The sequence below is a fragment of the Hypanus sabinus genome, chromosome 12 (assembly GCF_030144855.1).
Source record: "Hypanus sabinus isolate sHypSab1 chromosome 12, sHypSab1.hap1, whole genome shotgun sequence".
NCBI lineage: Eukaryota > Metazoa > Chordata > Chondrichthyes > Myliobatiformes > Dasyatidae > Hypanus > Hypanus sabinus.
The window spans coordinates 104,934,409-104,961,432 of NC_082717.1; the positions used below are offsets into that span (position 1 = coordinate 104,934,409).

General features: G+C 39.9%; 1 protein-coding gene across 8 annotated transcripts in view; it reads right to left on the reverse strand.

Annotated features, from left to right (window-relative positions):
* The window catches only part of senp6a (SUMO specific peptidase 6a), a 155,995-nt gene that overhangs the window by 82,298 nt on the left and 46,673 nt on the right, over nucleotides 1-27,024 (reverse strand). For 5 of the 8 annotated variants that reach the window (XM_059986613.1, XM_059986612.1, XM_059986618.1 and 2 more), the window contains 5 exons: nucleotides 20,337-20,482; nucleotides 17,872-18,039; nucleotides 12,116-12,139; nucleotides 6,546-6,616; nucleotides 6,167-6,321 (listed from right to left, as the gene is read on the reverse strand). In XM_059986613.1, the coding sequence (XP_059842596.1) occupies nucleotides 6,167-6,321; nucleotides 6,546-6,616; nucleotides 12,116-12,139; nucleotides 17,872-18,039; nucleotides 20,337-20,482 (564 nt within the window). Of the gene's footprint in view, nucleotides 1-6,166; nucleotides 6,322-6,545; nucleotides 6,617-8,619; nucleotides 8,685-12,115; nucleotides 12,140-17,871; nucleotides 18,040-20,336; nucleotides 20,483-27,024 lie in introns of those variants that run through there. The other 3 variants (XM_059986614.1, XM_059986619.1, XM_059986620.1) reach the window with 3 other exon arrangements.

Here is a 27,024-nt window from a genome sequence, read left to right on the forward strand (position 1 = left end):
CAACAGGTTTATCAGGCAAGATTTCCCCTTGAGAAAACCATGCTGACTTTGGCCTCCAAACCTCATCCTTAATAATGGATTCCAACATCTTCCCAACCACTGAAGTCGGGCTAACTGGCCTATAATTTCCTTTCTTCTGCCTCCCTCCCTTCTTAAAGAGTGGAGTGACACTTACAATTTTCCAATCGTCCACAACCATTCCAGAATCTAGAGATTCTTGAAAGATCATCACTAAGGCCTCCCCAATTTCTTCAGATACCTCTTTCAGAACCCTGGGGTGTACGCCAACTGGTCCAGGTGAGTTATCTACCTTCATGCATTTCAGCTTCCCAAGGGCACCTTCTCCTTCCTAATAGCAACAATGTTCACTTCTGCCCTGTAACACTCTTGAATCTCTGGAACACTGCTAGTGTTTTCCATACTGAAGACTGATGCAAAATACTTATTTTGTGCTGCTGCTATTTTACTGCAAGGTGAATTCTATCAAATTATGATCACTGCTTCTTAAAGGTTCTTTTACCATAAGTTCCATAATCAATTTTGGTTCATTTCACATCACCCAATCCAGAATTGCCCAACCCCTAGTGTGTTCAACCACAAGCTGCTCTAAAAATAGGCATTCTGCAAGTTCCCTCTATTGGAATCCAATCCACCCTGATATTCCCCCCAATCTACTTGCATACTGAAATCAACCAAAAATGTCATAACATTGCCATTTATATGTTGGCTTTTATATGTCCCGTTGTCATTTTTAACCTACATCCTGGCTACTATTTGGAGGACTGTATATAACTCCCACCAGGGTCTTTTTACTCTTACAGTTCCTTAACTCTACCCACAAGAATTCTACATCTTACAATACTATGTCACCTTTCCAAATATCTGATGTCATTTTTTTTAATCAACGGAGCCATCCCCCCTTCCTTCCTACCTGCCTGTCCTTTGATACAATCTTCCTTCTTTTAGCCACAACTCAGAGATGCCCACATCATACCTGTTAATCTCTAATTGCACTACAGCATCATCTACCTTATACTGTGTGCATTCAAACACCTTCAGTCCTGTATTCTTTTCCCTTTTCAATTTTGCCCCCATGTTACACTTCAACTCATCCCACTGACTGCAATCTTGCCTCATTATTTCCCTGTACACCAATTGCTCCATTCTCAGCCTTATCATTCCAGTCCCCATCCCCCATGTCAAATTCATTTAAATAATCTCCAACATCTCTTGCACACCTGCCTGCTAGGATATTAGACACCCTCAGGTTCAGTTGTAACCTGACCTTTTCTGAACAGGTCCTACCTTCTCCAGAAAAGATCCTAATAATCTGAAGCGCTGCCCCCTGCACCAATTCCTCAGCCTCACATTCATCTGCCAAATCTTCCTATGCATGGCACAGGCAGTAATACAGAGATTACTACACTGGAGGCCCCCCTTCTACCTAGCTCCCTAAATCCTCTCTTCAGAATCTCATCCTTCTTCCTACTTATGCTGTTGCTCCCAATTTGCATCACGATTTCTGGCTGTTCTCCCTCCCCTTTTAGAATGCCGTGGACCCAGTCTGAGATGTCCCACACCCTGGCACTTGGGAGGCACAATACCATCCTGATGTCTTCTTCACATCCACAGAATCTCTTGTCTACTCCCCCTAACTGTGGGATTTCCAATCACTACCGAACTCCTCTTCTTTCCCACTCCCTTTCCTTCTGAGCCACAGAGGCAGACCAGTGCCAGAGACTTCTCCCTGGTAGGTTGTTACCACCCCCCCCCCCCCCACCAACAGTATCCAAAGCGGTATACTTATTACTGAGGGGAATGGTCACTGGGGTACTCACGGGATGCCTATTTCCTTTCCTTCTCCTGACAGTCAACCTGCAACTTAGACAGCTACCTCCCTCTACCTCCTATCTATTACCTCATTCTTCTGTACGAGCGGAAGTTCATCAAGCCAACTGAAATCAATAAAAAAACTACATAAAAAGATGTGCAAACAATCAATGTGCAAAAGATAAACTGAAAATACCCAAATAGTGATAATAATAAAGCAAACTTGGATTTTTGGACAGTTACAGAGCTAACTACTGGCAGTCCTGTGTAGCATTTCACAAGGAAGTCAGAGCCATTAAAAAGACAAATTATAGAAACCATACTAGTCAGGAAATGCGCAAAATATTTCTACCTGTTCTAAATGATAAAGCCAATACCTCAGCGTGAATCGTTTGGGTCAGTATACCAGCGGCAAAGTCAGCTCATAGTCAGAGTTTAATGAGTACCAGCTTTAATCTAGGCATCAGTGTTTTCCTTCTCAAATACTGTGTCTGACCAGTTTTCAACATTCTCCACTTCCATTTTCACCTTTTGTCAATTACATCCCCTCTACTTAGAAATCTTCAATCCACCCAAACTGAATTTTGTAGAATTACCTACCAGTAGTCTATATCAAATAACCCAATACTCTAAATATTAATGCGAACACAAACAACAAGATTGGAAAATCACTTTTGGCACCATGTTGGGAATATTGTGCAAATCTTAAAACAGTAAGTTTCGGACCTAATTGTGCTACAGTGGCATGCTATTCCAAACTCAGTTTTGTAAGAAATCAAAGAAATGCTAACACCTCATTCTTTAAGTAGCCATAGACCACCACAGCACAGAAACAGGCCCTTCAGCCCATCTAGTCTGTACTGAACTATTATTCTGCCTAGAACCATCATTGTGCACGTAGGCCATTCCATCCTATCCAAATTTCTCTTAAATGTTGAAATCGAACCCATGTCACCACTTCTGCTGGTAATTTGTTTCACACTCTCACTACCCTGAGCAAAGAAGTTCTCTCTCATGTTCCTCTTAAACTTTTCACCTTTCACCCTTAACATATGACATCTAGTTCCAGTCTCACCCAACCTCAGTGGAAAAAGCCTGCTCGCATTTACCTAATCTATAACCCTCATAATTTTATATACCTCCATCAAATTTCTTCTCAATCTTCTACATTCTAGGGAATAAAGTCTTAACCTATTCAACCTTTCCCTATACTCAGGTCCTCATGGCCCGGCAACATGCTTGAATATTTTCTCTGCACTCTTTCAATCTTATTTACATCTTTCCTATAGGTAGATGACCAAATCTGGACACAATACTCCAAACTGGGCCTCACCAATGTCTGGTACAATTTCAATATAACATCCCATCTCCTGTTCTTAATGGCATGAACACTGACTTCTCTAACTTACATTAATGCCCCTCCTCCCCTTCTTACCTCATCCCTGATATATTTATTTTTTTTCTCTCTCTCTGTCCATCACTCTGCTTGTTCTCCATCTCCCTCCGGTGCTCCCCTCCCCCTTTCTCCCCAGGCCTCCCGTCCCATGATCCTTTCCCTTCTCCAGCTCTGTATCACTTTCGCCAATCATCTTTCCAGCTCTTGAAGCTTCATCCCACCCCCTTCAGTCTTCTATCATTTCACATTTCCCCCTCCCCCCCCCACTACTTTCAAATTTCTTACTATCTTTCCTTTCAGTTAGTCCTGATGAGGGGTCTCGGCCCCAAACATCGACAGCGCTTCTCCCTATATATGCTGCCTGTCGTGCTGCGTTCCACCAGCATTTTTTATGTGTTTCCTGTACTTAATACCTTGATTTAGGAAGGCCAATGTCCCAAAATCTCTCATTACGATCCAATGCCACTTTCAAGAAATTAAGGATCAAGAAATCTGTTCTACCACACTGCTCAGTGCCCTACTGCTCACTATGTAAATCTTATTCTGGTTTGCCTCACAATGCAATACCTCTATTAAGTTCCATCTGCCATTTATCAGCCCATTTTTCCAGCTGGTCCAGATCCTGCTTCGTGCTTTGATAGCCTTTCTCACTGTCCACTACACCCCTGGGGGGGGGGGGGGGGCTGTGTGCATGCCTTTATCTCCTGGTGGAGTCGTTGGGGCGCTGCTATGACAAGCTTTTTGCACCGATCTTTTTGGTGTGCTCATGTACGGCATGTCTTGGGCATCTGAGCCCATCCCTCTCTAGTTTTTTTTTTACAAGGTCAAGTTATTAGCTCGACACTCAACCCAGGCTCAGATGGAGAGCGTGCAAGGGAAGTCTAGCACTGATGCCACTACGCCACCAGCCAGCTTGGTGTCGTTTGCAAACTTCCTGATCCTGTTTACCTCATCGTGCAGATGTTTGATACAGATGACAAACAATAATAGACATAGAACTGCTCCTTGTGAGCACACCAATAGTCACAGGCCTCCAGACAGAGAGGCAACCATCTACTAACACTCTCTGGCCTCTCCCACTTCTAATCCAATTTACTACCTCACCCTGAAATGCCAAGTGACTTAACCTTCTTGACCACCCTCCCAATACAGGAAGTGAGATTAAATAAACTGGGTTGATAATCCAGAGTTTAAGAATGAGACAGGACAGATTCAGATCGTTTGTAATCTTATTGTACTGTGATGGAGGCACAACTCAATAAATGCCCAGTCCTGCTTTTATTTCTTTTTTTTTTAAATCTTTTACTTTAAGGTTCTAAGGACATTCACAAAAATGATTCCAAGATTGAATAGCTTGTCACATGAAGAACATCTGATGGCTCTGGGCCTGTATTCACTAGAATTCAGAAGAATGAGGGGTGACCTCATTGAAACCTATTAAATGGTGAAAGTCTTTCATAGAGTGAACATGGGGAGGATGTTTCCTATGGTGGGGGAGTCCAAGACCAGAGGGTAGAGGGCATATTGAAGGCAGAGGTTGATAGATTCTGATTAGCAGGGCACGAGGGGATACAGGGAGAAGGCAGGAGATTGGGGATGACAGGAAATATGGATCAACCATGTGAAATGGCAAAGCAGACTTGATGGGCCAAACAACCTAACTCTGCTCCTATATCTTGTGATCTTACAAGTGCATATTAAGCTAGTCATGTAGAAATGGTTAATAAATGCTCATCCTAATAAATGACAAAAAACAGCAAACAATGCATTGAAGATGTGAAATGTATTTCAACAAGAAACAATCACTACAAAGATCGAGATGATTTCCCACTTACTGTTTAAAAAAAACTCGTTCAAATGGCACAGAGGGTAATGAGAAACTATTCTATGTGGACGCAAAGACAATGTGATCCGGCGTTGTTCCCAACCAAGATTAGAAATCTAGTTGGCAAAACATATTTTGAGAAATCTGGGGATATAACTGGTTATTCTCCTACGCTCCCTCCCTCCCTCCCCCACTCCTCCAATAGGGTGAAAGGATCTATTTGCTTCTGTAAACAGATTGAACACTTCAGTTTAGCACTAAGCACATCTCACTTCAACAATTCTACTCCCTTTCTCAGAATCACAAGCTAATGAGAATTCTTCATTTTTTCAACACAGCAAGATTTTTTCAGTTATGGTTTCATGTCAATTGCTTGAGGTAGTGCAGAATGTATTCACATGCTGTGTTATCTACTCCAGCCAAATTAAATTGAAATCATTTTGATTGTTGCAAAGTGCATCTTGCAAACTGGCCCAAGAAAATATGCTGAAAATACCACAGTTCATTAGATGCATTTCAATAAAAAAAAATTCTAAGTCATATTTATTGTTTTACTTTTCAAGCAAACTATGAAGCCAATTTTGTTATAAATTGCAATCTTTTCATATATTATAAAGGACATGAAATAATCTTTTTGAATTTCATGACATTTCAGCATATACTTCAATTATTCACATAAATTCCTACCTTTACTTAGTCCTTTGTGCAATGTTTAAAAACAGTTAATTAAAACTCATCTTCTGCCCAGGTAATTCAATAATGGCTGCAGGAATTCTCTGAACTGAAGCCTGCGACAAAGAAAACTCTTGGAATAGTTTACATGGGTCTTTATAGGGAAAACAATATTTAGACTAATATCTTCCAGGATATAATGCAGTTAAGGATATGTTACAGATATTTTATTAAAGGTACAGAGTTAGCTGTGCAATGATATAGCTGAGCAAGCAGCTTTATATTCCCAACCTCTGTGGCATTTGAAGTACATCAATGGAATCTAAAACTATCATCTTCCATTAACAGTAGATTTCACTACAGCCCCGTAACAGACCCATGATTTATTTGCAGTTGCACTGATCAGTCTTTACAAAGCTGAAAAGAAAATATCCACTGCCCACCTCAGTAAATGTCTTATCTTGTAGAGCAGAAGCTTTAGGGTTAACTGATTCAGGCAACGTTGGTATTGTGTCATCTTTTGCTTGCTTCATCAAAACACGTCTCTTAAAATTTGGTAAGGAATACGTCTGCTCTTCTAATTCAGCTGAGGTCACATCTATCAAAAAAAAACCCAAAGACTGCTCTTGTTAAAGAACTCCAGAGATGGATGATAATATGGCAGCTTTGACCATTTAACTGAGGAGTGGTTCAGCCAGACTTTCAGTAGTGAACATCACATAAATCCACTGACCATCTATCAGATGAATGCAGCAACAGCACAAGTGAAGAAAATCAGAAAAGCACCACATAGAAAGTTGGAGATCCCCCTTAAAGACTCACCTCTTCCATCAGATCCCATTAAAATGATACTGTCCATTGGAACCTTTGGAACATCAACTGGGTATTCTTTTCTGAAAGCATACAATGAATATAAGATAGATAGTGGAATGATAATATTGAACATACTTTCCAGCTATGGCACTATAGTAAACAATATAGAAGGAAGCAGTATATTACAGAAATATTTATAGATATTAATAGACAACAATGGCAATGGTAATAGACAGCTATGGTATATTGCTTTCAAAACAGTCAAATGAACACTCATCTACTTTGTAAATACCAAATTTAAAATGGCAGCCTAACAGAGACTGAAAGCCCCATGTAAACAGATTAAAAAGTGAGGACATGAGAAGAATTAAAAAGGCTCTTGGAATACTGGGTTTTATATTTCAAAAGCTGGCGTACAAGAGAAAAATGATACTCTTTTACAAAGGTCTACTTAAACAGCAAAGTTTAAATGAGCAGCCCTGCATATCACCCCTTTGGAGAAATATATTGACCATGGAAGGAGTGCCCTGCAAATCTACCAGAATAAACTCTGGGCTCCAAAAATTACAAAGAGAGGTGGCTTAGTGTATACTGGGACTGTGATGTTTGGAATATTGATATAAAGGGGTGATACTTTTCAAGGTGTTAAATGGAATTGATAGGATAGAAAGAAAAGTTATTTCTGCTGACTAGGGTGTCGAAAACCAGGAGACTGTACCTAAAAATAAAAACTTTCAGAGGTTACAGAAAAGTTCTTTTGTTAAAAGTTGGTAAAAATTTGCAATGCTTCTGCTAATAGCAATTGATGTCAGTATATTTATTTAAATCAGAGTTTGACAGATTTTTGAAAACCCAAACTAATAAACGCTATATTGGGCAGGGCATGCAGGTATTACAGAGTTAGGTCAACTCTGGAAATTTCTTGCATTCCTTCTCATAGGCAGAAACTATCCAAAACTCCAAAATCAAATTAAACTCAGAGTGACCCTTCAAATGGGGATTGGGGGGCATGGGGAGGGGGGGGGAGAGATAGTGAAGGCATGGCTAATATCAAAAAATGTTGTGTCCGAATCTGTTTGATCACTTTGTTAATATAGAATTTGCTTACAAGCATTGGTGGGAAGAAAGATGCTCAATTTTATTAATTTATAGAATGTCTCAATATGGACTAATGAAAGAGTCACCGGTAAATCCATTCCGATCAATCAGTCTTTACTCTGTAGAGTAGTTAGAATATGGAATGGAGCTGCTGAGGTAAATAACAATGCATTTGAGGGGTAACTGAAAATTTGAAAGAGAAACAGACTATACAGGTATTGTGCAAAAGTCTTAGGCACCTTAGTTCTTTTTATAATTTTTTTGTCTTCTACATCTGTGTGTCAGGAGAAAAGAGCAAGTCTTAGATTTCCAAACATTCATTTTCCAAAAAATAATGTAACAGAGAAATTTCTGTATTTTGTTAAAGTAACATATTAAGTAATGGGCCAATTTTCAAATAAAAACCTGATGACTTTGTAGTACATAGCCCAGTGCATGATTAAACAAAGATAACAAACAGGTGCTAATTATCAATGACATAATGAGTTGAATGAACTAAGTTGAAACAAAAATGGGTGTAGAAAGAATCTAACTGGGTGAAGGACAACCAAACAACAATGTGAGGGTGTGGCAAATGTGACAGTTTAATCTTCAAATCATCAATTCTTACATATTAGCAAGTGACCAGAGCAACAAGACACAAGATGGTCATCCTGCATCAGCAAGATCCCTCCCAAGCAGAAATTTCATGGCAGATAGGAGTTTCAAGATACACTGTCCAAGCTCTTCTGAAGAATTAAAAAGAAACAGGCAAGGCTATGCACCAGAGATGCAGCAGTTGGCCACGGAAACTGAGTGCAGCAGATGAGAGATACATCAAACTGCTAAAACACCATTTCTCCGAAGTGGAACCAAAGCCAAGAGACTCCCACAAGGTCTGGGTGCTGAACAATAGCAGTAAGAACTCTGGACTGATGAGCAAAATTTTGAAATTATTGGCTCAAGCAGCAGGCAGCTTGTCCATAGAAAAGCTGGAAAACACTACCTTGATAAGTGTCTGCAGCCACCAGTAAAGCCAATAGTTCACTGCCGGTTTGGGGCTCCATTTCTGCAAATAGAGTTAGTGATCTGGTCAGAATTAATGGTCATCCATCACATTATATCATCAGGGAGATGTGTGACTGGTCCTAAATTCATTCTGCAGCAAGACAATAACCCCAACATACAGCCAAGGTCATAAAGAACTATCTTCACCGAAAAGAAGAACAAGGAGTTCTGTAATAGATGGTATGGCCTCCACAGAGCCCTGATGACAACAAAGTCAAAGCTGTCTTGGATTATGAGAAGAGGGAGGGAAGGAGGGAGACACAAGCAAGACAGCCAATGTCTACTGAAGAATTGTGGCAAGTTCTCCAAGATGCTTGGAACAAACTACCAGCCGATTTTCTTATAAAATTGCATGACAGTGTACCCAAGTTTTAAAGGCAAAGCGTAGTCACACCAAATATTGATTTGATTTATCTTCTTCTTAGAAGATGAAAAAAAGCAGTAAATCTTCTTACTTTTATTGCTTTTTTTGATATTTAGAAAGTTTTCATTTCATTATTTTTGGAAGTATCTTCACTTTACAGAAATTATTTACATGTGCCTATGACTTTTGCACAGTACTGCCTAATAAAAGATATAAAAAGCAGGCTAAGGTGAACTGAGTGAAAGAACATAGAAATTCACACAGATCGTGTGTGCTCAATGGCTGGTTTCTCAAATGCAAGATCACACTAATGAAAATAAATCTAGCTTTAATTAGCAGCAGAATATAAATGTAACTGTACAAATTCTACATCAGAATCAGACATTCTTTATTGATCCCGAGGGAAATTGGGTTTCGTTATAGATTATAAAAATAAGTGCAGAATATGCAACTCAAATCCAAATAAAAAAACTACACAAAGTTTGAGGGGAAATCTGAATTCACTAAGCAGAGAGAGGATGCACTGAGGAATAAGATCAGTTAGTCACATCTTTCTGCATTCAGTGGCAGCATAATTGAAACTTCGCCGTTTGGGTGAGTGTGCTAAGCTGTTTAAGCAAAGCAGGTTACTTTAGATCAGTACACTGCCAAAGTAGCTGCATCTGTGTAAAGTAAATGAATTGCAAGAGAAGCTGGTGCTGTTAGTTGAATACGAGCATTGGCTTAAGCCAAACTGAGCTCATATTTAACACTAGATGTGGAGAAACAATCACAAACTAAAGACTAGGAACTCCTAAACCACAGTCTTCAACCTGCTCCACAAATACTGTCCAACAACAACCCCATCCCTTGTCCTCCAGAACTGCACCAGGCAGTTTGCAAATTGAGACCAGCCTCAGGCTATGGTCACCAAGACTATCTATCTTTACATCACTATCATTCATTTTTGTCCTGCCTCAGCTCAAATGCTACTCAAACTTTGATATAAACTACTTAGCTTTCGAATCAAATGTACCAAATGCAAAACTTGAAATAACCTAAAATTTATATTTCTAATATTTGCATCCCTCCATGGTTTTGCCCCTCTCCATCTCTGGAATTATCTCCTGTCCTACTACATGAAATCATTCATAATCTTCCAACTCTGGCTCAAATTCAACTGTTCCAAGCCTTGCATCCAGTCACCAAGGCTCAAAATTTCCTCCTTAAACCTCTCTTCCTCTAGTCCTTTTGCCTATCTTGAAAAGCTAACCTCTAACCAATCTTTAGGTCACCTGCATCAATCTGGTAACATTTCACGAAAGTGACCTGGAATGTTTTACAACAAGTAAGGGACAAACACTCAGTGGCCACTTTATTAGGTACATGTGATACACCAGCTCCTTAATAGAAATTTCTTATCAGCCGGTCATGTGGCAGCAACTCAAAGCATAAAAGCGTACAGACATGGTCAAGAGGTTCAGTTGTTCGGACCAAACATCAGAATAGGGAAGAAATGTGAACCAACTGACTGACCATGGAGTGATCATTGGTGCCAGATGGGATGGTTTGAGTGGCTCTGAACTGCTGATCTCCTGGAATTTTCATGCATAACGGTATCTAAAGCTTACAAAGAATGGTGTGAAAAACAAAAAGAAAGTCCAGTGAGTGGCAGTTCTGTGGGTGAAATGCCTCGATAATGAGAGAGATCAGAGAAAATAGTTCAAGCTGACAGGAATTGATTATGAACTTCAGGAAGGGCAAGCCTGAGTAACCTACATCTGTCCTCACTGAGGGATCAAAAGTGGAAAAGGTGAACAATTTCAAGTTGCTGGGTGAGGATCTATCCTGGGCCTAACACTTTGATGCAATGACATTGAAGACATAGCTGTAGCTATATTTCATTAGGAGTTTAATTTGAATTAGCATGTCACCAAAGACACTCAAAAATCCATGAAGTATTCTAACTGGTTGCATCACTGTCTGGTATGGAGGGGCCACTGCACAGGATCAGAAAAAGCAGCAGAAAGTTGTTAACTCAGTCCGCTCCATCATAGGCATGAGCCTCCCCAGCATCAGGGACATCTTCAGAAGGCCATGCCTGAAAACGGCAATATCATTTAGTTCACCATCACCCAGGACAGGCCCTCTTCATGGTACCGTCGAGGAGGAGCTACAAGAACCTGAAGACACACACTCAATGTTTCAGGAATTGCTTCTTTCCATAAATGATAAGATTTCTGAATGGACAATGAACCCATGAACACTTCCTCAGTATCTTTTCCCTCTCATATTGCACCACTGATGGCATAGTTTTATATTCTGTGAACATACTGCTACTATATATATATATATATATATGTATGACCTATGAAGAGAGTGCTATATACCTTTGGGAAGTATCACAGAGCACATCGTTCACTACAACTTATTTACTGGACTGCAAATGCACCAAGGAATTCACAGTTATTTTTTCACAAATTGGAAGTTACCATAAATTTCTGCAGATGATTTGATTCCTGAATTCATACTATTCTCAGAATAATTTACTATACAACAATTTCAGATTGCAAAGGCAGCCTAATCCTATATTACAAGCTAAACCAGATCAGCGCTTCTTCCCATCATCACTTATTGGAATCAGCTGCTTTTATTTATGTTTTCACTTTGCTTTACAACGTCAGAGTTCCTGGGAGCCTTTGCTTACAAATCTGTTAGTTAATAGCAGAACAGTAAGATTAAAAAGGCAGATAATATCAAAAGCCTTTGTAAAGGAAAAACAGTAAAGAGATGAGGTCAAATAGCTGGAGACTTTTGTAGTAACTCAAGCAGATTGCACACTACACTAGGAAGCTTCCAGTGCAGTAATAATTTTGTGACAAGTAACTTGGCAATGTACTCAGGAAATATCCTTTGCAGCAAGTGGAAAACAAATCCATGAGGATGGCTGAAAATAGGCAAACATGTTCAAATCTTGACCACAAACACTTCAAAATGACAAAAATACAAAGTATCAAAAGCAAATGAAGCAATTTAGGAGACTTTGCCATGCTAATTCCAGCTGCTATGCAAGTACTTCAATGACACTTACCCCTCACCAAGTAAGCCAAGATTGCTTTAAAAGATGAAAGAATAATAAGAAAAAGGCAATAATCTCACATTAATGTTTAGACTGACACAAAAAAATCAGAACATTAATACCTGTCCTCTGACAAAATCTTTAAAAACTATTTCAATGTTACATAAGAGAAGAATCCAAAGAAACTAAATTTGTTACAAGATATTAGAGCTACTTAATAAAGCATAATTCAACTATTAAAGTTAAAATACATCTCAATCCTTTGAGCAATTTTATAAAACTATAAAACCTGAACAATTATAGAATTAGATCTTCACTTCATAAAAAGATGCAGTTTTCATTGATGAGTGTTATTTACCTCCCTCCGAGTTCAAATTTTAGTTACGCTGTGACATCAATTGTTTCTAAACCTTTAAACACCAATTACCCCCTGAATTTTAAAAGTATTTGACTGCTGAGGAATTAAAAAGCACCATCACCTTTCACATGAAGATAAGGTGATGACCTAATTAAAACACATTGCAATTCAATATTTTGTCATCTAATAGTCCAAACCCTGTGTTCAAGTGCAAGGTCAAGGTTATTGTCATTCAACCGTATACAGTACATGCATTCCGCCAAATCAAACAATGCTCCTCTGGACCAAGGTGCACAGCACCGTACATATAATTACCACACAAAGTAATTTCACCACAAATACATTAACAAATAATAAAATATATTCCAGATATTCACTGGGTTTAAATGTAATATCAGAGTACAGAAAAAATAGCATCTGTACTCAAAACTGTAGGTAACATGATATAGCAATTAATCAATCTGGGTAATTTAGCAAAAGAAATTATAGCATGATATCATTTGATAGGATGATATTTTGGATGCATTATTCAAAGAACGCATGACTCAAATACCTTAAAACATTTTTACCCATTAAGGGCAACTTACATGAAAAACATTAGTGGTAGATACTTAACGAGTGACATAAAATTAAAAAGAACTCGCCTTCAAAAAGGAGTCAGACATAGCAAACTCCAAACCACATAACAGGCAATCAACTAAGCTATCAAATCAGTTTGGTTTGGAAAATGAATAGCCAACCATGGAAAAAAAATACCACCAGAATATTGCAAGCTCACAAACCAGCTAACACATGGAAGAAAGGACACATTCAATACAACTTGGGATTTAACAAATACTTTTTGCGTGTTGTCCATTAAATCTGTAGCCGCTAAAACTCCTGCTCTCAATGTGTCCTGGCCATTTGATCACATCCCAGAAGCCTGCTAATGACGTGCAAGTCAGTACAATTTATTCAAACACTTTGTAGTTGTATTTTGTTTAATCAATGTTCTATGAAAACAGTTGTGCGAATATTAAACCTCTGGGAGGTGAAGGCAATAGTATCATTTCTCAGGTCTCAGTTTAGAAAATCAGCTTCACATAACAGAATTTTAAAAAATATTTTGCCAATGCTTGTTGTACCCATTCTCCTCAGAGTAATGGATGGTCCCTCTGCTGCTGCCTCCAATTCAGCTACATGGGCTCAAAAAATTTTGCCCCTGTATTTACTTGAGACTCATCTCAGGTGAATTTCTCTCCATGGTTGGAGGGCACTGGAAAAAAAAAGCTTATCCTGCAGCCTCCTAACTGGTGGTCAGTAGCCAAGATCTAAAACACAGAGCACAGTATACCCTAGACACTCAACTCCACACCATGAACTTTAGCAGCAAGGTCCAGAACACCATTAGGCCTTCAGGCGTATACTGCCAAGAACCTATGCCCACCATATCCTGAATGAGTTTAGAAAGATGGAAAAGCTAGGGGTTGGGCACATTCAGGGACAATTTAAAGTGGTTAAAATTGAAGTATATGATAGCTCCTGCTTTGGACCCTGCTTTGCATTTGTGAGCAAGTCAGGGCTTCTCAGCATGAGCGCTCAGGTCCAGGAGTCGCTTCGGGTCAAATGGCTCAATGCCAACAGCTCCCTTCGGAACCAAAGGCTAAAGCAAGCGTTGTTGTTCATCCTTTCCGTACCTTGTGGTGCATCGGGTGGCAATCTTGCTGTTTCTGCAGCAATTTTCTCTGTTTTTCCCCCAGGCTCAATGCTCAACCCAGTACAGATGGAAAGCATGCAAGCAACTGACCAGATTTGAACCTGAGACTAACACTAGCTTCAAAATCCAGCGTCGATGCCACTACACCACCAGCTACAGCAAGCATCAGGCATCTCAATACCTCTGTTTCTAGCACTGATCCCCTTACTGTCTTAAACTGCAATTGGTAAGCATGGCTCTGAACCAGCACCTCTCAAAACTGCAAGACAGACCCTTAATGGTAATTGAAGGTCAGAAGATTGCAGGTTCAAATTCTATACTGGGGTTTCAACACAAAATAAATCCATCCCGATGTGCCAGTCCTCCGTTAATACAACGCTACTCAGTTGAGAGTTAAACCAAGTTCCTGTTTACTATTTTATGGCTATCAATAAAATCCCTTGGCTCCACTTCAAAGACCAAGCCAACATTAGTTGAAAGAAAAATACAAAATGCTGGCAAAACTCAGCAAGCCAGACAGCATCTATGGGAGGAAGTAGTGACGACATTTCGTGCCGAAACCCTTCATCGGAGATTCACACGTGTTGCCTTATTAGTTGAAAGAAATTTGCTATTTGGAGACCTTGTCTTGCCCATATTTGTGGCAGTTTCCCATACTACAACACTGGCCACATTTCCAGAATAATTTAATTGGCTCTGAAATGCATTGGTAACATATTCAGATCAAATCATTAAAGCAAATTTTACATATGCTCTCTAGGCTAGGTAAAAACAGTTATTATTTTACTCGTGAAAGTAATTTCCATTCCAGGTTCAAAGGATTCACAAATCAATTTCTGTACAATGGCAGCTGCATTTCAGAAAAGCAACACAATGAAGCAGAGCATATTGAATCATCTGCCTCTTAGCTTAGCGCTCCACATACAAAACACTGATCACAGTGTATCCTTGGTAAAAAATCAAATCAACTGCACAAAGAAAAATTGATACAGATTGCACAGATTAGCTTGATTCCATTTGTGAAGCAAGTTTATATTGTACATTAAAAAGGTAACTTATACATAGGGGAGGAAGATGTGGATACAATTCTTAATGAATACACTGTGTTGCTTACTATGAAAAGAGAGTTGCTGCAGACATTATAGTAAAGGAGGAATTGTGCAAAAGGTTAAGATGGACGCAAAATAAATACTGAACAAGTTTAAGATCTTTGAAAATAGATGATATTGCATTCCCCGGACAAATTGTATTCCAGGCTGATCAGAGGAAAAAACAATGGTAGTTCATTTTGTAATATTTCCCATCTACAGGCACTTATCACAGGCAACTGGAAGACTGCAAGCTTTGAGCCTTGTTTAAAAATGAATAGAAGGGATAAGTTATAGACGGGGAATCTATTGGAAATAATTCCGAGGGATTAATAGTCTGTTGGAAAAATTTGCTTGAACTGATTAATGCAAAGCCATGTCTGATTAGTAACAGTATTTTCTGAGTACTGTAGATAACATGAGGGCATTTGGTTTGATGAAAATGATATGGACTGAGCCAGCACTATTGACAAAATCCCAAATGTAAGGTTGCAAAATCCAAGAGAAAATGTTAAGTTGGGTATAAGTTATGAAGTACTTTAGTTTATGAAGTACTTTAGTGACAGATGATTGTTTGAAAGCTGGTTCTGTGTGGCTTAGTATTTGGACCCCTTTCAAGTTTTATTTAATGACTTAAGTTTAATCTAGGGCCAAGAATAAGAAAGCTGGATTATACAAAAATTGGATGAGTGGTTAATATTTGGGAAGAAAGCCAAAGTCTGTACACAGTGCATATACACCAGCCCCGGAAGGTAGCAAGTCATGCTGACAGGGTAGTAATGAAGACATACAGACTACTTTTCTTTATTAGCTGAGAAACAGAATGCAGAATAAGAACCCAGATATGTAGCACATGTTAGATTCAGCTGGAGTACTGCTTGTTCTAATCACATTACAGAATGGACATGATACAGCTACAGGGGTACAGGGAGGATTTATTAGCAGAATATCAAATCTAGACGCATTTTGCTAAGAGGAAAGAAAAGCTGGGATTAATTTTCTGCTCAAGGGATATTAAAACATGTATAAAATTATGAGTAATTTATTTAAATAGAAAGGATGTCCCTGAATAAAGACATCACTCTTAAGGGAGAACAAACTAAAAAGTACAATTGTTATATGAAAACAACTCACACAGAATGCTGGTCAGGCAGCATCTGTGGAAAGGAATAAACAGTCAATGTTTAAGGCCATATTTTCTGTAGTCATATAATAATTGAAAGCCCATTTTAAAAAAAAAGTCAACTATTTTTATTTAAACTCAAAAGGTAGTAAAGATCTGGAACAGTACCTGAGAAAATGGCAGAAGCAAGGTTTCCCTTGGTATTGAAATAAAAACAAACCTTGATTACACAAAATATTACAAACTGCTTGTGGGTAGGATTAACCTAAAATACAAGTGATTCTGTAGATGCTGGAAGCAGAGTAACACACACAAACTGCTGGAGGAATTCAGTAGGTCAGGCAGTATCTATGAAAAGGAATAAACAGTTGACATTTCGGGATGAGATCTTTCACCAGGACTGGAAAGGAAGGTGGAAGAAGCCAGTATAAGAAGGTGGGAGGAGGGGAAGGGAGTACAAGCTAGAAGGCAATGAAGTGAGAAGCTGGAAGGTGAGAGCTGGAAAAGGTAAAGGGCTGAAGGAGGAGGAATCTGACAAGAGAGGAGAGTGGATCATGGGATAAAAGGACAAGAGAGGGGCACCAGATGGAGGTGATAAGCAGGAGAGAAGAAGAGAAGCGAAGAGGTAAGAGGGGAGCCAGAGTGGGGAACCAAAGAAAAGTGAAGGGGAAGGAGAAGGGGGAGGGAAAAAAGTACCAGAATTTAGAGACATCAATGTTCATGCCATCAGGGTTGGCCGCTACCCAGATGGAATATGGAGTGTTGCTCCTCCAACCAGAGTGTTCTAACTGTGGCAGTAGAGGAGGCTATGAACCGAAATGTCGGAATGGGAGCGGGTCTGGAATCAAAGGGATTGGTCACCAGGAAATCCTGCTGCTTGTGGATGGAGCAAAAGGTGCTCAACAATCTCTGCATCCTAAAAAGATCTTCTTCAATTCATTGAATAGCTCGAAGCACAGCCAGTCTTAACGATCCCACAAATGTAATTTGGTCATACCATGATATACCGTAGATCATTTTAGAAAGGTAAGGAATAATGAGGATTAGGCTTGAATTTCTTGGCAGCTGATGCTATGGCCATCAATGAAGGGAAGCATTAGAGAAAGAAGTGATGAGAACTTTTAAGTTATGCTGTTTCTAAGCAGATAACCCTGGAAGCCAGCAAGCAAGGGGACAGAGGGTGAATGGAACTTGGTACAAGTGAGGGTACGGGCACTATATTGGATGACCCTAAGTTCACACAGGTTAGGAGGAGACAAGTCAACAAAGAGAGTGGCTGAATTAGGTTTAAAAGTAATAAAAGCATGGACAACAGACCATCTATGTCTGTTCCGCAGCATTGCTTGAGTTACTGAGTAAACGCCTCCTTTAAAACCAACAAACAATCATAACAAAAATGTAAATATCTTATTTCAGTTAAGGCAACACTTTGGAAGCTCACAGACATGAAACATCTGAATAATCACAAAAAATGTGCAGCTGAACACCAAGAGCAGAACTTACCTCTGGGCTGCTGTTTTTATGGCTGGTTGTGCATTGGCATGGTGAAAGCGCCTTCCACGAACAACTATTCCTGGCCCTGAAGAGCTACTAATTACCAAGCACTTGTTTTGATTTTTATCAGTCTCCTTGTTCAGTGCATGTGATGAGGATACAGTTGACATGCCTTCACTGTAAGCAAGAAATTACCACCTCAATATACTTTGCATAGGAAATATGCATAATCATAATCCACTAAAAATAGCAGCATCCGTAATCTGGGAGCAAGGTGGGAGTGCAAAGGAGAAACAGGGAGGTGTGAGGATCACACCAACTAGAAGACTGGAGTGTAGGAGACTTGGCATTTAAAATCTAATGCCTCTTGATTCCAAACTACCAGTGTAAAAAAAAAACTTGTAGATACCTAAGCAACACACACAAAATGCTGGTGGAATGCAGCAGGCCAGGCAGCATCTATAGGGAAAAGCGCAGTCAATGTTTCAGGCTGGGACCCTTCATCAGGACTTAGACCTGAATCTCAATCACCCCATCTTTACAGCTGCCCTGGAAGAACTAGTGTCCTCATGAGGTACCCTTAACTCAGTTAATATACAAGCATAGCATTTAATCAACAATGCTTTACTTCTTAATTCTATGGCCAGAATGGAGTTATGTTTCTCAGTTTCATGAACACTGAAGTACTGAACAACTCAGCAAATTTAGCAAAGTTTGGAAGTACAGTGGATTCTGATTAATTAGGCCATCAGTTCATTGGGACAGCCGCTCATTTGGAATAACTCTTGAAGAAAATAAACTAATTGAGAAAATGTCCAGGATTCCCTTTGTTTATTTGGGATACCATGCTGCTTAATTGGGCAGTAGACTGTTGCCCAAAAGTTTCTGAGTAGCATCAGTCAGGTGCACCGGTGTTGCCATTAGACACCACACCATGCTTACAGCGAACAATTTCTAAATAATGTCAATTGTGTTCTAAAAACAGTGATCTTCATTGCTGTTAGTTGGTGAGAAATAAGCAGTAAGGCAATTCATAGCTGTTTTGCTCACTGCGGTTTCAAGTATTCAGGCTTGGAGATGTGATAAACAGCTGGAGTGAAAATGAAACAAATTCACTACTTCAGCAAGTTGGGAATTAACAAGAATTTTAAAGTGACAGTCACTTTGAATGTTACATTGTAAATGAAGATTTGGAAGATGAAATCATCAAAAGCATTGTATGAAGGCAGTCTGCACTAATTTTGTTCAATTACAGTGAATCAAAAGAACACAGTCACGTACATTGGATGAATTCCTCTGTTGATAACTATTAGGAGGAACTAATGCACAGTTTTACAGTACTGTAGTAGTATTGATCGTGCTCTAATCTTCTGTATTTTATTTAAATACATAATTTGTTACTTGGTTGAAATTAAATTATTTCCATGAAACCAGCTGTCTAACTGTACCCCTAGCTATACTGGTCCTGATGTGTCCCAATTAATGGGAACTCATCATACTTTTTTATTGCACTCTTAATAATATAAATACTGCTTCATATCTAATCAAGGAGATTAAGTGTACATAATGACCTTCAAAACTTCAAATATTTCTGTGAGCAACTGTGCTAAGTGCATGGAGAAACTAGCAAGTTTGGTAACTGTTTCAGTCTCTGAGGACTACCCTTAGTCCGCAGTTTGTAACTTACTCAATTATCAAGGTTACAGCCAAGTTTTGTTTTTTTTTAATTTAAATATCAAGAGGAATCCTTCCTCCTGCCATTTCTCAGGCAATGTTCCAGTTTTGAACTGTTAGATAGAGGTGCAAGCAATAGAGAAAAATAAAAAGCAACGAATTCCTTCAGGCAGAATTATAGTCTGGAGTACACTATCAGAAAGCATAGTAAAGTGAATTAATCAGCAACTTTAAGTAAAAAGTAACTTGATAAATAATAGAAAGAGAAAGCTTAAAGAGAAATAGCAGGGAAGCAAGAATAATTGGAAGGCAGAACCAGTATGATCAGAATGAACTGCCATGCTATTATGTAGTCAGTACTTTGACATGCTCATATTAATATTCTCAATCAATGAAATGAACACAAGTTTTGAATTCAGCAGAATTACACTAATTAAGCAACATAACCATCAATCTTTATAAGTAACACACACAAAATACTAGAGGAACTCAGCAGGTCAGGCTATTCTTTTCTATGGAAAAGAACAAACAGTTAATGTTTCCGCTTGGAAACCTTCATTAGGACTGGAAAGGAAGGGAACAGAAACTGGAATAAGGTGGGAGAAAGGGAAGGAATACAAGGCAAGAGGTGAAAGGTTATTCTCCTCCATTAATGTTACCTGACTTGCTGAGTTCTAACAGCAATTTGTGTATTGCTCAATATTTCCAGCATCTGCAGAATCTCTTGTGTTAACCTTTGGAAGTAAATGTTGTTCATTCCATAATACTCAAGTACAAGCTATTTTTCAAATTTGACAAACCTTAGCTTCTTGCTCGGTCCCAGCATGTTAAGTCCAATTGCATTTCCTTTCAAAGCGTTGCAAAAGCCAGTTGCTTGGTTTTTTCTTGTGTAGCACCTCAAGACAGTCGTACTTTTAATTGATTCTGATGAAAATGGAGCTTTGGTCTAAGAGAGGAGGTAATCACAGATAGCATTTTGGTTAAAACGTTCTTCCAAATTTGCAACTAATTTTAACAGATTTTTTAAAAAAGTCATTTCACAGTAATCATTCATTTCATCTTGTTGAATTCAGCACTATAAAAGGATTAAAGTACTTCCCTCTTTTACAAAGTAGCACTCTCATTTTTTGGCAGCCAAGATCATCTGAAAGTGCATTATTCATTCAGACCTAAATCTAGCTAGATGAAATAAGAACTGTCTTGTGTTTTCTCATGTAACAAAGACTCTGAAGGCAAGCTGAAGGCATCCGTTGTACGAACATAACCAGTTTGTGATACAAACGCAGAAACTTTTAAGTTTTAAAAACACAATCACTGTAGAACAGAGAAGTATTGGAGTATTGGAAGTAACCCTAATTTGTATTTGTAATTGAAGTACCATCAGCTGACAGAACATCTTGAACATCTGGTTACTTGGGAAATGATATAGATGCATAATGTAACTGATTAACGTTGGCTACATGTTGGTCTGGCTGTCAAGCTACCTTATTACTGAGAAAGCACTGTGCAGGTGGAGAATACGGTGCAAGGCCATGATGAGCTAGATAGTGAGGTCGAGAGTTTATCTGTAATATACAAGAGTCTATAATAGCTGGATTGAAGCTCTCTACATGTCTGGCAGCATGAGGAGAGAATGCCTGGGGTGGGTGGGATTTTTGATGTAACATTGACTTCTTTTCTGAGGAAACACGAAGTGCAGACAGTATCAGTTTCTGTGATGGGCTAAGCTGCGTCCATAACTCTCCATAATTTATTGCAGTCTGAGGGCAGAGTAGTTGCTGTACAAAGTTGTGGTGCATCTGATTAGGATGGTTTCTATGGTGCATCTATAAAAATTGTTGAGGGTCAATGGAGACATGTCAAATTCCCCTCGCCTTCTAGCCTTAAGCTTTCTTAATCATAGCATCCACTCGGTTGGATGAGGACAAGCTAGTGATGTTTACACCCAGGAACTTGAAGGTCTCAACCACCTCCACGTCAGCACCATTGATAGAGGCAGGAACATGCACTCTGCCCCACTTACTTAAGTCAATGACCAGCTCTTTTTGGTGACATTGAGGGAACAGTTTTGTCTTAACACCTTTCCACTAGGATTTTAAATCTCCTTCTTGTACTCCAAATCATAGTTATTTGAAATCAGGCCCCTATAAATGGCATTATTTGCAAACGTGTAGATGGAGATGGCCACACAGTCATGAGAGTGCAAGGAGCAAAGTAGCAGGCTGAGTACATAGGCCTGTAGGGCACCAGTGTAGAGGACAATCACGGCAAAGATGTTGCTGCCTATCCTTATTGTTTGTGGTGTGTTAATCAGGGAGTCAAGAATCCACTTAGAGGTTGTCTGGGTAGCCTGCAACCTAATAGCATGAACATCAATTTCTCCAACGTGGTCATTTTTTTTCCTTTTCCTCCCTTCCATACCCCATTCTGGTTACCCTCTCACCCTTTCTCAACTGCTCATCTGATTTCCCCCCCTTCCCTTTCTTCCATTGTCCACTGTCCTCTCCTATAAAATTGCTCCTTCTTCAGCCTCTTCCACCCATCTCCTCCAAGCTTCTTACTTCATCCCCCTCCTCCTCCCAACCATTTCCCCCCTCACTGGCTTCACTTTATTACCTGCTAGTTTGTACTCCTTCACCTTCCCCCACTCTCTTATTTTGACTTCTTCCCCCTTCCTTTCCAGTCCTGGTGAAAGGTCTTGACCTGAGGCATCAACTGTTTATTCCCCTCTACAGATGCTGCCTGACCTGCTGAGGCATTTTGTGTGTGTTGTTCATGGTTCCCAGTATCTACAGAACCTTGTGTTTAAGATAGGTTTGAGATACGAGTCCCTTGAATGGCCTCAGCTAATAGTATCAATTACATTGATTAAAGATTATGGCTATGCAAATTGAACTCAAAAAGGTTCATTTGCTGGCAATTACTCATTTCATTAATAATCCTCACAATATGGCATTCTCATATCACCACAGAATGACATTGAAAAGTAGTTCCCGGGGGCCTAATACTGAAAAGGGTAAAGACAGGGCATAGCTTTGAGGAATTAAGTCCTTTGCTCTTAGTAATACTAGAGATTTATTTAATGTAACTTTCTCTTTCACTCAACATGAATTTTGTCCCCCCAGAAAGATTTCATAAACAACTATTTTCTATGTTTCTATGTAACACCAGACAAAGATACTGGAAATCTGAAACAAGTTCAAGAAACACTCAGGCAGCATCAATGGAAGGAGGAAGAGTTCATATTTTAGGTCAAAAACCCTTAATCAAGTTGCATGATCACAGTACTTTCCTTCATGCCAGAATATAGAGCAGAAGGGAGTGGAGATTGTGATGAGGGAAAATAAAGAACCTAACAACTTTATCAGCCAATCCCCGCACAAGGAGACCACAAACATGCACAGAATGCTGCAGGAACTCAATGGGCCAGGCAGCATCTTGGAAAAGAGTACAGTCAACGTTTCATGCCAAATAGGTACATTCCAATGACACAGGGAAGTTATGGAAGGAAACAGGAACCGTGCTGTACAAAGGCAGTAATAGATCTAATCAAGAAGAAAAGCTTACAAAAGGTTCAGCGAGTTGGGTAATGTCAGGGATCTAGAAGATTATAAAGCTAACTGGAAGGAGCTTAAAAAGGAAATTAGGAGAGCCAGAAGGGGCCATGAGAAGGCTCCCAGTGATCTGTTCTGAGACCCCCACTGTTCGTGATTTTTATAAATGACCTGGATGAGGAAGTGGAGGGGTGGGTTAGTTAGCTTACAGATGACACTAAGGTGGGAGGTGTTGTGGATAGTGTGGAGGGCTGACAGAGGTTACAGCGGGACATTGACAGGATGCAAAACTGGGCTGAGAAGTGACAGATGGAGTTCAACCCAGATAAGTGTAAAGTGGTTCATTTTGGTAGGTCAAATATGATGGCAGAATATAGTATTAATGGTAAGACTCTTGGCAGTGTGGAGGACCAGAGGGATCTTGGGGTCCGAGTCCATAGGATGCTCAAAGCAGCTGCGCAGGCTGACTCTGTGGTTAAGAAGGCGTACAGTGTATTGGCCTTCATCAATTGTGGAATTGAATTTAGGAGCCGAGAGGTAATGTTGCAGATATATAGGACCCTGGTCAGACCCCACTTGGGAGTACTGTGCTCAGATCTGGTCACCTCACTACAGGAAGGATGTGGAAGCTATAGAAAGGGTGCAGAGGAGATTTACAAGGATGTTGCCTGGAATGGGGAGCATGCCTTATGAGAATAGGTTGAGTGAACTCGGCCTTTTCTCCTTGGAGCGACGGAGGATAAGAGGTGACCTGATAGAGGTGTACAAGGTAATGAGAGGCATTGATTGTGTGGATAGTCAGAGGCTTTTTCCCCAGGGCTGAAATGGTTGCCACAAGAGGACACAGGTTTAGGCTGCTGGGGAGTAGGTACAGAGGAGATGTCAGGGTTAAGTTTTCACTCAGAGAGCAGTGAGTGCGTGGAATGGGCTGCCGACAACGGTGGTGGAGGCGGATACGATAGGGTCTTTTAATAGACTTTTGGATAGGTACATGGAGATTAGAAAAATAGAGGCTATGGGGAAGTCTAGTAATTTCTCAGGTAGGGACATGTTCGGCACAACTTTGTGGGCTGAAGGGCCTGAATTGTGCTGTAGGTTTTCTATGTTTCTATGTTAAATATTGACTGATTAACATGATTAGTGTAGTGTATGTGTTTTCTTGTTCTCCTTCTTACAAGGGTCTGCACATAAAAAGGTACAGCAATATTTATCTATGAAAGAGCACAGCTAGCAGTTACAATTATACATTTGTAGATAAACGAAGTCGAAGTAGCAGGCCAGACAGTTAGCCGGACTGTCTCTTTCAAAACACTATCTCACTCCTCAACTTCCAACATCCAAATAAAAATCATGTTTTTAATGTGCTGTACAAGGTATTTCTAATCCTTTAGTGCACCTTTTATATGCAGATCTGTACTATAGAGCTGGTAAAGTTCCCTTACAAATTGCTCTTGGATCACTCTTTCTAAAGGTAATAAGCAGCAAAGGGCAAACACTTGAAAAGAAATTCAAAGTCTACTTACAAAAAAGAGAAACCTTGAATCCAAGAGAACATTTATAACATATTTGACTATTTTAAAACGTTTTACTGAGAGTCAATACAAAACTGAGGAGGCCCCTTTAGTGCAAAGCATTAAATGCATTTACCGTAAATTCCGGACTATAAGTCGCTACTTTTTTCCCACGCTTTGAACACTGCGGCAACACTGCGGCCTATACTACGGTGCGGCTAATGCATGTTTTTTTTTCATGCCGCCAAAAACATTTTGCCTCGTAACAGTAGACCAATAAAATTGATGAGTAGTTCACAGAGGTCCAATGAAATTGTACGATAAATCAAGCGCACTTTCACAATTAAATTATTGTAAATCAGTCATTTGTACTCACCCTCATCAACATGGAAAACACGCGAAGAAAAGCATATGATGCAGCTTTGAAGTTAAAGGCGATCAATCTGGCGGTTGAAGAAGGAAATCGAGCTGCTGCACATAATCTTGGCATAAATAAATCGATGTTGAGACGGTGGAGACGCCAGCGTGAAGAACTGAGTCAATGCAAAAAGACGACAAAAGCTTTCAGAGGTAATCATAGCAGATGGCCCGAACTTGAAAACTTTCTTGAAGACTGGGTTAACACACAGAGAGCAGGCGGCCGCGGTGTTTCCACCGTGCAGATCAGACTGAAGGCTAAAGCAATCGCCACCAAAATGAAAATCGAAGATTTTAGAGGTGGGCCATCGTGGTGTTTTAGATTTATGAGATGAAAAGGCCTGTCCGTCAGCTCCCTCCCAACCACGAGGAAAAACTTGCTAACTTCCGCACATTCACTCAAACAAAGATAGCGGAGAATTCCATCGGGCCAGATGATATCATAAATATGGATGAGGTACCTTTGACATTTGACCTGCCTCTCACTCGGACTGTTAATAAAAAAGGTGACTCATCCATCACACTGAAAACAAGTGGCCATGAGAGAACGCATTTTACTTATGTTCTGAGCTGCACAGCATCCGGACTAAAGCTTCCACTGATGGTGATTTTTTAAGCGGCTGACAATGAAAGTTCAGTGAAAGCTGCCATCAAGAGTACAAACTCAATTCCAGCTGTGATTCCTGGGGGCACCACGAAGTATTTGCAGCCACTGGACATCAGCGTGAACCGGGCATTTAAAGTGTCGCTGCGCGTTGAGTGGGAGGCTTGGATGACGAGCGGCGAGAAATCCTTTACCAAAACAGGACGCATGCGAAGAGCATCTTTAACTCAAGTCTGCCAGTGGATCCTAAATGCGTGGAGCGGTGTCACAACTTCCACCATCACCAGCGGGTTTCAAAAGGCTGGACTGCTGCGTGATGAAGAGGACCGCGTGCGCTCAAGTGAGAGCGACAACGAAGAGACTGAAGTGAGTGACGAGATCCTGAGGTTTTATTCAATTCGGACACTGAAGGACTTTGATGGTTTTAGTGCGCAGGAGGAAGATGAAGAAGGCGATCAATAATTTTTCCTGGTAGGCTGCAGTATATATATTTTTTTTACCAGTCGTTAGGAGATATTGGAATGTTGTTCGTGCACTGTTCAGTAAAAAAGTATACGCAACGTAATTTGTGTGTTACCGATACGTATGTATATTTAAAAGAAGCTGTGTTACAGGCACTGTTCGAAAAAAAGCATTTGCAATATATATTTGTTTATGTTACCATACGGATTTAATTAAAAGTTAAAAAATCCTCACGTGTAATATCTTTCTGTGTAAATATCTCATATTACAACGTGGGACACCTGCGGCTTAAAATCCGGTGCGGCTTGTACAAGTACAAAATTGATTTTCTTTCTAAAATTAGAGCGTGCGGCTTTTAATCAGGTGCGCTCTGTAGTCCAGAATCTACGGTGGTTACATTTTCAGTTTTGACTCTATGTAATCTATGAGGTCATAATATGCCAAACTCGTATAGAATGCCTGAATCCAATGAGGTACTCAGCTCACTAATTCTGACTCCTTAAACCACTGCTTTGCCCAACAGCTCACAGGAGGGGTGGGTGGGGGGTGGGGAAGAGACACTCAGGTGACCCTGCTCATGGACAAAACCAATTTAGTGAATGAGATAAGAGAAGTTATGCAGAGACTCTCAAAGACTTTCAGGTCAGCTTGAGACCGCTGGAAATCTAACCACACTCTGTCAAAATAATACACACAAATAAGTGAACTTTACAATTGTCCACAGTGTCAAATGAAAATTTTGTAGCGATGTACTAATACAAAGCTAGAGATGACACGCAGTCGGTAAGTCATTTTGAGACAAGTTTATTCAAACTTAGCGGCGCTGCCATTTAATCCCTAGCGTCCGCCCTCTCCGGGCGGAAATGACGTCAGAGGTGCATTACCAAAGTCTCTCCCTGCGCGCTGGCTATTTGTGAGACTGCGCAGAAAGTGGGTCGCC